Source organism: Streptopelia decaocto, assembly GCF_964273445.1.
Source record: "Streptopelia decaocto genome assembly, chromosome: 14".
Classification (NCBI taxonomy): Eukaryota; Metazoa; Chordata; class Aves; order Columbiformes; family Columbidae; genus Streptopelia; species Streptopelia decaocto.
The window spans coordinates 7,076,265-7,088,916 of NC_138669.1; the positions used below are offsets into that span (position 1 = coordinate 7,076,265).

At 45.6% G+C, this 12,652-nt stretch overlaps 1 protein-coding gene across 1 annotated transcript in view; it reads left to right on the forward strand.

Moving 5' to 3' along the window:
• Positions 1 to 7,955, forward strand: part of MYT1 (myelin transcription factor 1) — a gene marked incomplete at both ends in the record, with an annotated part of 31,168 nt that extends 23,213 nt beyond the window's left edge. Inside the window, 6 exons of the mRNA XM_082065454.1 lie at positions 31 to 114; positions 3,824 to 4,045; positions 4,618 to 4,709; positions 5,624 to 5,727; positions 5,840 to 5,983; positions 7,815 to 7,955. Coding sequence (XP_081921580.1) covers positions 31 to 114; positions 3,824 to 4,045; positions 4,618 to 4,709; positions 5,624 to 5,727; positions 5,840 to 5,983; positions 7,815 to 7,955 — 787 coding nt within the window. The remainder of the gene's footprint in view (positions 1 to 30; positions 115 to 3,823; positions 4,046 to 4,617; positions 4,710 to 5,623; positions 5,728 to 5,839; positions 5,984 to 7,814) is intronic.
• Positions 7,956 to 12,652: the final 4,697 nt, after the last annotated feature.

Here is a 12,652-nt window from a genome sequence, read left to right on the forward strand (position 1 = left end):
GACAGGCCTTTCTTCTCTTTTTAACCACAGTCTGTCAGGCTGCCCTCGTGCCAAGAAAAGCGGGATCAAGATCACACCGACAAAGGATGATAAAGAAGACCCAGAACTGATGAAGTAAGTCTGGATGAAACTCCCGAGCGGAGGCTTTTCCTTGGCTTTGGCTCACACAGATTGACACGGGGGGAGCAGCATCCGTCCTGCATCCCCCGGCTCGCGCTGCTCTGAGCATCATCTGCCTGAGCATTTCTGCTGCTTTCCGGGGAATTTCTCCCTGATCCCAATAATGGTGTTGCGATTTTGAAATTTGCTTGGAAAAATCAGGTGATGGGGAGGTAATGGTGTATTTTTTTCTTAGTTGTTTTTGCAGATGTGAAAGGTGGGCTGGTAAAGCATAAACAGTTCCTTCCTACCTGTGCTTATATAGTTCTTAAAAAACCCCACCAGTGTTATAAGTGCAAAATCCCACGTTTATTAGGGTTTATTCCTACTGGGAACAGAGATTTTAAATATCTCTTGGTCTGTCTCAGGAGTTTTATTTGCTGTGAAATCCATTTATTCTGACTTCAAGCAAGCCTGAGCATCACAGGCTCAGGTTTGGGGTCTGTGCCTCAACCCCACACAGCTACAGGACATCAAAGCCTTTATGGCCGGGCTGGGGCCAGCACCGACTCCAGCATCTTACTTTTGGTTAACCCAAAGCATCCCCACTCACTCAGCAAGTGAAGGTGAAGACGGGTGAAAATAAATGTGGAAAAACTTATCAACACCTTCACAGAGTTTTTGGATGCCTGGGAGTGCTGGCATTTCCATCCAAACTCCTTTGGTTCTGCGGGCTGTCCCCAAATGCATCTTTTTTTCCCCATTACAGCCCTGGTGCTGGTCTTGTCCTTGCGGAGCTGAGTCCCTCCGCAGAGCTGGGGTTTGCCCTGGAGCAGAGACTGAGCTGGAGCATAAACTGTTGGGTGCACAGGAGCCCCAGGGGGGCTGCAGGAAACCGGGATGCAGGAGCCGTGGGAAGGCTCTTTAGGAAAGATGATATTTGAGCCATCTGCTCTGTTCTTACTCCTCGGTCTACAGGAAGGAAAGCCTCCTGGTTCAATGAGCCGTGCGATAATTAGCAGGAGTTAGCAGAGTTTATTAAAAATTAAGCAACCTACTTTAGAATCTGTGGGAAAAAAAATCCTGTTTTGGCTGAAATACACTGAATACGCTGGTGGTATCGTAATGCCGCGCCGCTGAGCAGTGACATAGTGAGGGAAAGGACAAGCAGCTAATGCTGCTGTGCAACTGCCAGCTGTTGCACATTTCATAGAATCACAGAACAGTTTGGGTTGAAGGGACCTTCCCAGCTCATCCAGTGCCACCCCTGCCATGAGCAGGGACATCTTCATCAGCTCAGGTTGCTCAGAGCCCCGTCCAGCCTGGCCTGGGATGTCTTCAGGGACGGGGCATTCACACCTCTCCGGGGCAACCTGGGCTAGTGTTTTACCACCCTGGGTAGCCTTGGGGACATGACGCCATTCCCCAAAATCCCATGGCAGGAGCAGGAACCCTGCTCCTCCAGAATGCCCAGAAGGAGCAGAAGATCCTCTGAGATGTGCAAAACAACACAGTGCAGCGGTCCCTTCACCACCACCTTCCCCCAGCCCTTGGAAAGCTCCTGTTCCACCTCCTGCAGCAAAATGTATCCGAAGCAGGTTCAGATGCTCCCGTGGCAGGTTGGGATGCTTCTGGTGCAGGTTCAGACGTGCCTGGTGCAGGTTTGATGTGCCCAGTTCAGGTTTGGATGCTCCTGGTGCAGGTTTGGATACTCCCGGTACAGGTTCGGATGTGCCCGGTGCAGGTTTGCATTAAGGAGCTTTGGCTCTATAAATCCATCCTCCGTCTGCACTGAGTGCATCTTGGAACCCGGCCGAGTTTTGCACATCGTCACCGAGGAGAAAGTCATTTACTCCGTGTTGTTTCTGCTGTTCATCCTTCAAGTAATTTGCTCAAGATGGGATTGAACAGATCACCTCAACCTCCAGCCCAGCCCTGCCATACAACGGAAGCGTCTGCCGCTGCCTAATTGATCAAACGCTACCAATGCTTCCGTTAAATAATAACAATTAAAAAAATATATATTAAAAAGAAGCCCAAGTCAGCTGTTTTGCACAATAAGGCTCTGGTTTATTTTTTTTAACAATGAAAGTGTAATGAAAGTTAAATTAACAGTATAAAATATGTAACGGTTGGACCGTAACGGCTGCGTTCTAACTGCTGGGGTTTGTCTCTTTCTTTCTCACTCTTTTTTTTTTTTATTCCCTTTTCCTCCTGAGGATTCAGTAATTTGCTCGTGATCATATAAAAGCAATGATGTTATGAATTTACTGAGGATCCTGCTGGCAGGGATATTATAAGTGAATTGTGCTGCATTTGCAGCTGATTAAAATTGAGATCAGCATTTTTCAAATTATCTTGGGAAAAGGCTGGGTGTGCAGCTCCCCCCGCTTCTGCTGTCATCTCCCTTTTGTACAAAATATAAACAATCAGGGTAATCATTTCTGCGGCGAAACGCAGCTTGCGATTTGCAGGAGCAGCTCAGCGGATATTTTGCTGGGGAAACTTAAGCCCCTAATTGCTTTCAAACCAAGGACACGGGGTTATTTTTGCCATTTCTTACCTATTTTTCCTCCCACCCCTGCTTTTTTTAGAGTAGCCTCCCTTGAGTAATAAACTTTTAAGTGTATTTATAATTGGCTAGCATCTTTAAACAAATGCAAACCACAGCAGAAACCTTAATAGATACACCGGGCTTTGTCGAATGGCTGAATTTAGTGAGTATATCATTAGATGGGGAGTTTTGTGAGCTTTTTAGAGGCGTTCATCATCCTCCTGGAAATTAGCAGCTTCCACCTCTCACACCTCCCATCCACCCTAACCAGTAAATGTTGGGGGCGGGAGGGTTCATGTGCTGGTTTGATGGTAATTCCCACTTTTATCCCCTTGCGAGAGCAGGTTGATCTCTCAGTAGGGCAAGAGGAGGGAATCACAGAGTCATTTGAGTTGGAAAAGACCCTTAAGATCATCGAGTCCAACAGTTAACCCACCCCTGGCACTAACCCATGTCCCTGGGAACCTCATCTCTGCATCTGCTCAACCCCTCCAGGGATGGTGACTCCACCACTGCCCTGGGCAGCCTGTTCCAATGCCCGACAGCCCTTTGGGGAAGAAATTGTTCCTGATTTCCAGTCTCAGCTTCCCTTGTGCAACTTGCGGCTGCAGGCTGAGCAATGTGCTGGGTTCATTCATCCTGTCTGGTGGGTTATGGGCTCAGAAACCTCTTGGACAATCTACTTACAGGAGCTGGTTTGCAGCTTTTTGGAGCACAAGTTGCAGCTTGAATGGTTCCCAGTGCAGGGGCTGGTCCCCAGGGCAGGGTTGTACCCCAGGGGCACAGACAGTCTTCTGGATCTCATTGACCGTGCTGGTGTAGGGTGATGAAGTTGATGACCTTGGGTTCCTCAGCAGTAACACTGGGCAGAGCCAGCTGTAAATGTGTGATGGTTCAGTGTGAGCATGTCAGGCTTGAGGTAACATTGGGATCCAAAGTCAAGTAGCCCAACCTGCCGTCTTTGCCCACAATGAGGCACCACACCCACAGTTGTAGACACTCTTAGCTCTTAATTTCCCATCTGCCATTTCCATCAACTAAGCCTGAAGCCCAGATGAGATCCCCAATGCAAAGCACTCTTCCCAGGCTCCCTTGTTCCTGCTCATCCCTCATTTTCTTACATCCCTCTTCATTCCCATGCTGTAAATGTTGGTAATTCCCTCTGCCCAGGTGTCCGGTTCCTGGTTGCGTTGGGCTTGGACACATCAGCGGCAAATACGCCTCTCACCGGAGCGCATCAGGGTGTCCCCTCGCAGCCCGCCGGCAGAAGGAAGGATCGCTCAATGGCTCCTCGTTTTCCTGGAAATCGTTGAAGAACGAAGGTCCAACCTGCCCTACCCCAGGATGCGATGGCTCCGGCCACGCCAACGGGAGCTTCCTCACTCACAGAAGGTAAATCCTGGGGTGGGAATCACCAGGAGAGTGACAATATTGCCAGGGACAGTTCCACCTGGTGGTAGTTGATGCTTGAGCATCGCTCAGCTCTTCATGAAGGCTCAGTGTCTGGTGTTTTTGGTGCTGGCCTCAGTCAGTTTGCTCCAAGGTTGGAGCCTCCTGCAGGGAAGAAACGCATAATTGTTTTAATATTGCAACAGTGAGATGTAGATTGGGCAAAATAATGAAAATTAATAAGACAATGTCCTTTTATGAAACGAACTTGGGCACCCCAAACAGGGTGTTTGACACCCAAACCAGCCAGACTCATCTCACTTTCCTCACCTGTCATGTCCTGTCTGTTAGGAAACAATGTGTTTTTAAATCTTTGTTCAGAGAAAATTGCTCTCGCTTCATAAATGGGGAGTTTTGTGGCATTATTCATAAAGCAATTTCCTCTGTACCGTAAAAAGCTTTTAGAAGAAGTGTCTCGCAGCATGAACTCCACCAAATGGTACATGCTCTTGTTGGGAACATAAGCACCTATAAATACTGAGAGTTTATGAAACCCATTTTTACTCGTTTTTCAGTTTGTCAGGGTGTCCAAGAGCTACTTTTGCTGGGAAAAAAGGAAAACTCTCAGGGGATGAAATTCTCAACACCAAGTTCAAGACCAGCGATGGTAAGGATTTTCACTCCTCTTGCCTTGTGGGTGTGTGTCAACGTATTGAGCCTGTTTATCTTTTTCTTTGCGGACTGGGGAGGTTTCAAAAACTGAAATCTGGCCTCAGATTTTCTAGCTTGTCACGTGCTATGAACCCCCATTTCTCGGTTGCTCGGCTATGGGGGGTGGTGTGTTACCAGCACCGCTCCCCAGTGACACCCTGGGAGGGAGTAGATGAAATGATAAAGGAGTTTCCAGGGTGAAATTCCAGGCAAAAAGAATTCATGATGAAATTGAGATATTTTTTGAAATATTCACTGGCATTTTTACAAATCCCTTACAGTCATTCAGCTGTTTTCACCTAGTCAGGGCTTTTAACCCCACAGATATTTCTGGATCTGGAATTTTGTTAGCAATGGCACTTTGCGTTTCCAGTGCTATTACTGAGATTTTTGTGGTATTTGACAAGGTTCAGGCATTTTACTTGGATACTTATGTAGTTTGGAACCTATAAATACCTGCTAAAAATACTCTGCTATAAATATTGTTTTATTTTATGAACCTTGGAATTTCTAACAAAGACATGCATTCGTTTTTCAAATGGCATCTTCCCAAACTCAGGACTGGAGAGAATGACCTGAGTTTTCAGGGCAATCAACCTTGTAGGGTGCATGGAGATGCTGGGCTCCAGCTGCTACACTGTCATTGGCTTTTGCATTTACATATTGACCTATAAAGTATCATTGAACCATGATGTTAAAAATGTTACTAAATAATAAAAAACACAGGTGAGATGTGCATCCTGTTATGAGGACACAAAGGTGAGGACTTTGCGAGTGGTGATGTCTGTGATTAGGATGGGCTCAGCAGAAAACCCAACATTTTTGCTTTGCCCATGAGCATTTGCTGAGTGCCCATGACCTCTCCTGCAGTTCTGGAGAACGATGAAGAGATCAAGCAGTTGAACAAGGAGATCAGTGAGCTGAACGAGTCCAACTCGGAGATGGAAGCGGCCATGGTGAAACTGCAGTCGCAGGTTTGTGCCCTCTGCCGCGTGCCCAAGACTGGGGACACATGGCCAAGCCATGGGTGGTGGTGGGTGCTGTCACATGTGGGCTGGTCACCCTGCCATGCTCATTGCTCTGCAGATCTCCACCATGGAGAAGAACCTGAAGAACATCGAGGAGGAGAACAAAATCATAGAGGAGCAAAATGAAGCCCTGTTCCTGGAGCTCTCAGGGTTGAGCCAGGCTCTAATCCAAAGTCTTGCCAATATTCGCCTTCCGCACATGGTAAGAAACTTTCAGCCATTGCAATCGAGGGAGCTGTGCCAAACCAAATTCGCTATAAGGCCTATGTACAATTAAAGTGGGAGAATTTCTCTCCATACGCCTATATGTTCTTTATAAGATCAGTACTTTTGCCTTATCTCTGAAGCTTGCATTGTATCTCCCTTTTGTTGTCATTTTTTGCCAATCTCCCTTTGTATCTATTGTTCTGTCTCATTACATCTGGGAGCATTATCACAAAATAGGAAACTTTATCAAGGGCATTCAGTGCCTTTTAGGCTAAGACAGCACCAGCGGAGATCAGGAGGGATTGGATTTCAACGTCACAAAGATCTTACAGCTCCTATTATAATGCAGGTAGTTTCAATTCAGTTTTGAATAGCTGGCAGCCAAAGAATAGCATTCTTAAAGAGAGTGTATTTTGTTTAATTTAACAAGGTCTAACAGCCCACAGCATGTTACCACAGAGTTACTGCAAAATGAAAAGACTGCATTAAAATAGTAAAACCACAAAAGGCTATTAATTACCTCCTTGCTATTCACAGCGATGTAATTACTGTTGTCAAAACCAGGTGTGTGGAGCGGGGCTCGTGTTGTTGGGGAATCTGTCCTCTTATAACTCATAAAGACCATCACAATGATCAGAGGAATGAGCTTTTGATTTATTTTTTCTGACATCATTTTTTGGGGGTGGGGGAGAGGGAGGTGCGGAATCTTTTTCATTGGGGTTCGTATTTAAATTCAGGCTGGTTGGAGAGGAGCCACCCTCCAGCAGAGCGGTTTTGGATAGCATTCACCCAGCTGTCTCACTGGCAGAAAACCGCTCGCTGAGTGCTTTTCTGTAAAGTATTTGACACATAAAGGTCAAATAAACTGCTCAGCAAATATTTTTTTCAAGGTTTCAGGCAACTCCAATTAAATCATGCCCACGAGACCTGTATGCTCTTTTCATTCCTGTTCTTTTTCTTCCTCCTCCCTTTCTTTTCCTCCCCGTTAACTCCAAGTTAGATATTTGCAAGTTTTCCACAATGCCCCTCAAAAGCGAAGCTGTGCCACAGCAGGATGCTGGTGCGGGCAGATGTGAGCCCAAGGTGACCGGGCTCCTGTCCTGGCTTTGCCTTTGATTCCTTCCGCGATGCTCCAGCAGCCTCTGCCTCCTCTTGTCCTCTAGCCCTTCATTTCCACAGCTTAATTCAGCCTCAAGTCCATCCAGCTGCCTGCACACGCTTAAGCTGATGCTGTTAATAGTTTCACGAGGCCAATATATATAACTAAGGACCCAGTTAAGATATGTCAGGATCAGGGGTTGCATGCTGAGATTCCCGTACGTACAGCATGGGCACAAAAAGACTCCGACCTGGAGACCCTTGGCTGTTGATGCAGATGGTTAATTGCAAATAGAATCATAGAATCATTTTGGATGGAAAAGTCCGTCAAGATCAAGTTCAACTGTTACCCCACCCCTGGCACTACTCCATGTCCCTGAGAACCTCATCTCTGTGTCTGTTCAACCCCTCCGGGGATGGTGACTCCACCACTGCCCTGGGCAGCCTGTTCCAATGCCCGACAGCCCTTTGGGGAAGAAATTGTTCCCAAGATCCAACCTCAGCCTCCCTTGGCGCAGCTTGAGGCCGTTTCCTCTGCTCCTGGCGCTTGTTCCTTGGGAGCAGAGCCTGACCCCCCTGGCTCCAAGCTCCTTTCAGGCAGTTCAGAGATCAGAACGTCTGCCCTCAGCTCCTGTTCTCCATGCTGAACCCCCAAGGTCCCTCAAAGAAACATCTCAACCTTCTCCTGCTGTACCGCTAACTCTTTTATTTGGCTTTTTTGGCTGCAGGAGCCAATTAGCGAACAGAACTTCGACGCGTACGTGAACACGCTGACCGACATGTACACCAACCAGGACTGCTACCAGAACCCGGAGAACAAGGACCTGCTGGAGAGCATCAAGCAAGCTGTCAAGGGCATCCAGGTTTAGATGGGGATGGAGACGAGGAAACAAACAGACTGTAAGACGGAACTTTCCCTCCAAGTATTCAGGTTTACAAGTTAGAAAACTTGTTTAATGAATGAAAAAAAACAAACAAACTTAAAAAAATAAGGACCAAAATGTAACCAAGAGGCCATTTCTGAGACATGGAACTGATCGAACTCAATGTTCTCGTTTACTTAACTTTGGACCTTCTTGAGAAAAGTGGGATTTTTCTACCTGGACTACAAGGTAGATGAGGATGGAAGGTTAAATTCTCCAATAGGCTGTGGGGCTTGGTAGCTGGTGAAGAGCAGACAGCTTTCCTGAGCTGCCACGCTCTCACAGAATTGATCCAAGGGTTGAAACGTTGCAAGAACAGGGTCTTGTCTGATCCAAGACTAGCGTAAGACTGGCTTAAACCCTCATGTTGTCTATGGTCGTATGTCCAGATCACCTGCTCACACATGAATTACGTTCTGTATCGCTACAAGTGCTGGAGCGGCAAGCTACCTGTAAATCTGAACCTGTGCTGGGCCTCCCAACCCCAAGCTGTTCAGATACCCACTGGGCACAGGACCTCTGAAGTATTATAAAGTAGCTTATTTTTATTTTCTGACAGAAATCCGAAGAGTGGTTCTGGATCTCCAGTGGAAAGCGCAATGGAAAAAAGGTTCTCAGGGAAGCTTTTGGAGTTTGCAACTACAGTATTCCTTTGTCTGTCTTAACTATGAGAATAGCTATTATGAATAGGCCAATACCAGAAATTTCATACAGAAGAATTCTTTAATGTGTCATGGTCCAGTGTATATGATTTTTTGGAAGTCTGTTTGATGACAGTTCTGGTTCTTTTCATTATTGTGATCATCCTTACAGCAGCGCAGTACTGCCAGTCCAGAGATCATACATCGATGCCAGAGAACGTTTGAGATTGTGATGAACAAAAAGAAAAGAAAAAAAAAAAAACCAACATAAAGAGAGATGTTAATTGATGGCCAGCAAAGTGCTTACCTACCCTGAATCAGTAGTTGATTTCTTAGAGATATCCACAGGGCAATGAGTATTTTTTGGTTTGGTGTTCTAAGTTTTGTGCAAAATCACAGCGCAAGCGCCATTCTGAAAAGACAAAAAACCAAGAGTATTCAGGTATTGGGTATTCTTCCAAAGAAGCATTTTGTAAGCAGCTTGGTACATGCAGCCCACTGTGCACTTACAGGACAACTCTATGAATGTCTTTGCGACGTGGCTCTCCAGCACCCACCCTATAGCGCGTGGAGCTGCCTGTCACCCCGTGAGTTTGCTGTCCCCAACCTTCGCTCCTGCCTGGAGCTCACTGTCTCCCTGCTACAAACGCTTTGGGAACAGAGCAGGGCACAACCCCCCAAAGGGGTTCCAGTGTGGGGTGCATCTGTGTCCCGCATCTGCATCCCACATCCTGCATCTGCATCCTACATCCCACATCTGCATCCCTCCTGGCAGCAGGGCGGGCAGAGGTGGGGAGGATTTTGCTGCCCCACACTAAAGGCAAGACTGTGGCATCGTTTTGAGCCCAATCCTGCAGATATTTAGGAAAAAAAATCCACAATTCGGTGAAGTCAGTGGATTCCCAGTGATGGCAGTGGCCACCAACTGGTGTTGTTCCCGCTGGGTTCAGTGGGGGCGGCTGGCACGGGCAGGTTGCTCACACACGTGTTTGCAGGATCAGACTCCACGAGTTCACTTATTTTAGAACCCATTCCAAGTGCAAAACTACAAAAAAGAAAGGGGAAAAAAAAATAATAATTTGAGGTGTTAAAAACACAATGTTCTTAACATGTAAATAGAGTCCAAATTGATTGTGACTGCAATTCAGTTAGTATTTAAAAGTAGAGAAATTGCACTTCCTGGAAGAAAGAGAGGAAAAAAAAAAAAGTAGCTAGTTTAATTATCCTGTAAATTATTTAATTTTGGCAAGATGTATGTAATTTACATTTACAACACCTTATGTTAACTTTTTGCTATTTATTTAACTTTTTTATTTATTAATTTTATACTTATTTTGAACTGGACACTGCACCATAGAAAAGAAAAGAAGCAAAAAAAAAGTTAAACATTTAAACTTTTGACCATAAAAAATGATATTCCAAAAAAAAAAAAAAAAGGAGAAAAAAAAAAAAAGAAAAAAGCCTATCTACAACTCCTACTTGTAATTTTGATGCAACCAAGTTATTTTTTATATATTTTGTTATTTATTCTTTTAACGATGGGAATTTTTTTAAAGATATTTTATAACTGAGACATTTTGATAATTTTTTGGTTTGTTTTTTTGCGGGGCGGGGACACCGGGGTGAACAGAGACTTCTTCCGTTTCTTTCTTTTTCATTCATATTGTTTCAGGCACTGATAACAGGAAATGAAAATTCTGTATTTATTATTTATTTAATATTTAAGTCGGGGGGGAAATGAACTGTGCTCTTGTTGTATATTTATTTTGTCGTTTGTGTGTTGGTTATGTGATGACTGAGTACTTGTTTATGTGAAGGAATACTGTTAATATTTAAATAATAAAGAGTCACATTGAAAGTTATAGCAGGCTACATGTTATTCTGTGAAAACGATACTGTGATCTACTTTCCTCAGGAAATGTATTTTGCAGACAGAACTTCCTTATGTACTGGCAGGGTTATTTCGTAATAAAACCCAGTTCTGTTTGTGACTTTAGTTCCTATGGTCTTTCTTCAAGCTGCTGCCAACGTCCCCGATGGGTCCCTGATGGATGGGTTTTGTCCTCGGGTGTGTGACCCCTCAGAGCTGCAGCCAGGGACCGTCCCCCCAGTCCTGGCTCTCCCCACCTACTAAACTGGGGGATTTAGGGGGAATCAGGTTGCACTAGGGGAGGTTTAGATTGGATCTTGGGAACAATTTCTTCCCCAAAGGGCTGTTGGGCATTGGAACAGGCTGCCCAGGGCAGTGCTGGAGTCACCATCCCTGGAGGGGTTGAACAGACGCGGAGATGAGGTTCTCAGGGACATGGGTAGTGCCAGGGGTGGGTTAACAGTTGGACTCAATGATCTTAAGTGTCTTTTCCAACTCAAATGACTTTATGATTCTATGAATTTAGGTTTGGTATCTCTGAAGGCTCTGAAGAATCAGCAGCTGTTGTCATCTGCCCAGGAGGGCACCTAAAATCCCACTAGTCCCATGATGGGGACAATCACAATTCCAAGTACAGGTATGGATTTTGGATTTATTTAGGCTGAAGTCCCTTGCCAAGGCAGGGAGCTGCAGGCAGCGATCCTCCTGCAGGATCTCACAGCTTTGTGCTCCTGCAAGTGATGTGCGAGCAGAGGAGGTGCCATCGGGAGCAGTGCAGGAGATGCCAGCCCTGGAATGGGACACCAAGACAGACACTTTCCCCTCCCAGATTTAGAAAAAAGCCTCGCCAAACTGATCTCTGAGGTTTAACTAAAATGCTGGGAGGTGGCTTGTTTTTGTTAACCAGATTTCCTCACTTAGATCTGTCTGACTGCGATGTTCACAGATTCCCTGCCTGGAAGAATGGAGCTTTTTCACTGGCTTTGAAGCTGTGGCAATGAAGCGAATTTCTCATCAGTCTCTGCATTGGAAACATCATTTCTGAAGTTGCCAAAATTCGGTTTTGCTGTGCTGCAGCTGTAGCTTCCAAGGTGAAATAAGGTAAATCACATTAAGGTCATTTGGAGCTGAGTGAGTTGGGTCAAATGGGAATTTCAGGCAGGTCCATCACCAAGAAATTAAATTCTCTGATTATTGAGCTGAACTTTCCTGACTGTCCCCCTGCAGAGGCACAAGCGCTGCTGGGTTACAGCAGGATGGGGGCAGCCACATGGCAAAGACACAAAGGTGAAAGGCAGACTAAAATGGAGATAAAAAGGTAAGAACTGTAGCCAGGAAAAATTGGAGCAAAGTTTGTGCAGAAAGATTTCTTAAAGCCTTTTTCAAGCATGTACATGTTTTCTTTCCCAGTAGACCTCTCAGCCCCAGGAGCTGTGGAGCAGCCCCAAGGACAAGCTCTCTGAGGCTTTGCTGGGCACAACTCAGAGTCAATGGCATTTTGTCCCCTCCACAAAGAGCTGCACATCTTAAAACAAGCAAAACAGGGTGATTCATGCAATGGTTCACCCAAACTGCCTGGCATGTTGTTTTTCTGAACGGCATGTAATTGTTTTATGGGGGATTTTGCTAGACTTTGCACTGCCAAGCAGCTCCTTGTGCCAATATTTGATTATGATGATAGAGTTAATAGACATGCTCGCTTGTCCTTTCTTAACGAATTGGCTGTGCCGAATAATAGAGCGGTTAGATTTGTGTTAAATTGCAGCTTTGGGAGCCATCACTGTGCGATGTTATCTTCTCTGAACTGGCGTCCTTTATCGCAGGGAAGGGAATTGGATGGGTTTAAGATGGTACGCTGTCAGTTTATGGGTGTGCTTCGGAGAGCTCTTAAGCCTCCTCCAACACGAGCAGGGTGAGAGCTGAACGGCAGAGGAGAGCGGGTCTTCTGCTTCAAGGATACGAGGGAAAAGATACTTGTCAGCATAGGGTTTTTTCTAAACATGTTGATAAATCATTGACCAACAAGAGTGTCATCTGGCCTCACTGATGCTGCTGTTAATTGTTAAAAGCTGCTAATGACCCATCCCTCCATTCTTCTGCTCAGGTGGTACCTTCTACTTGTTAACATTTAC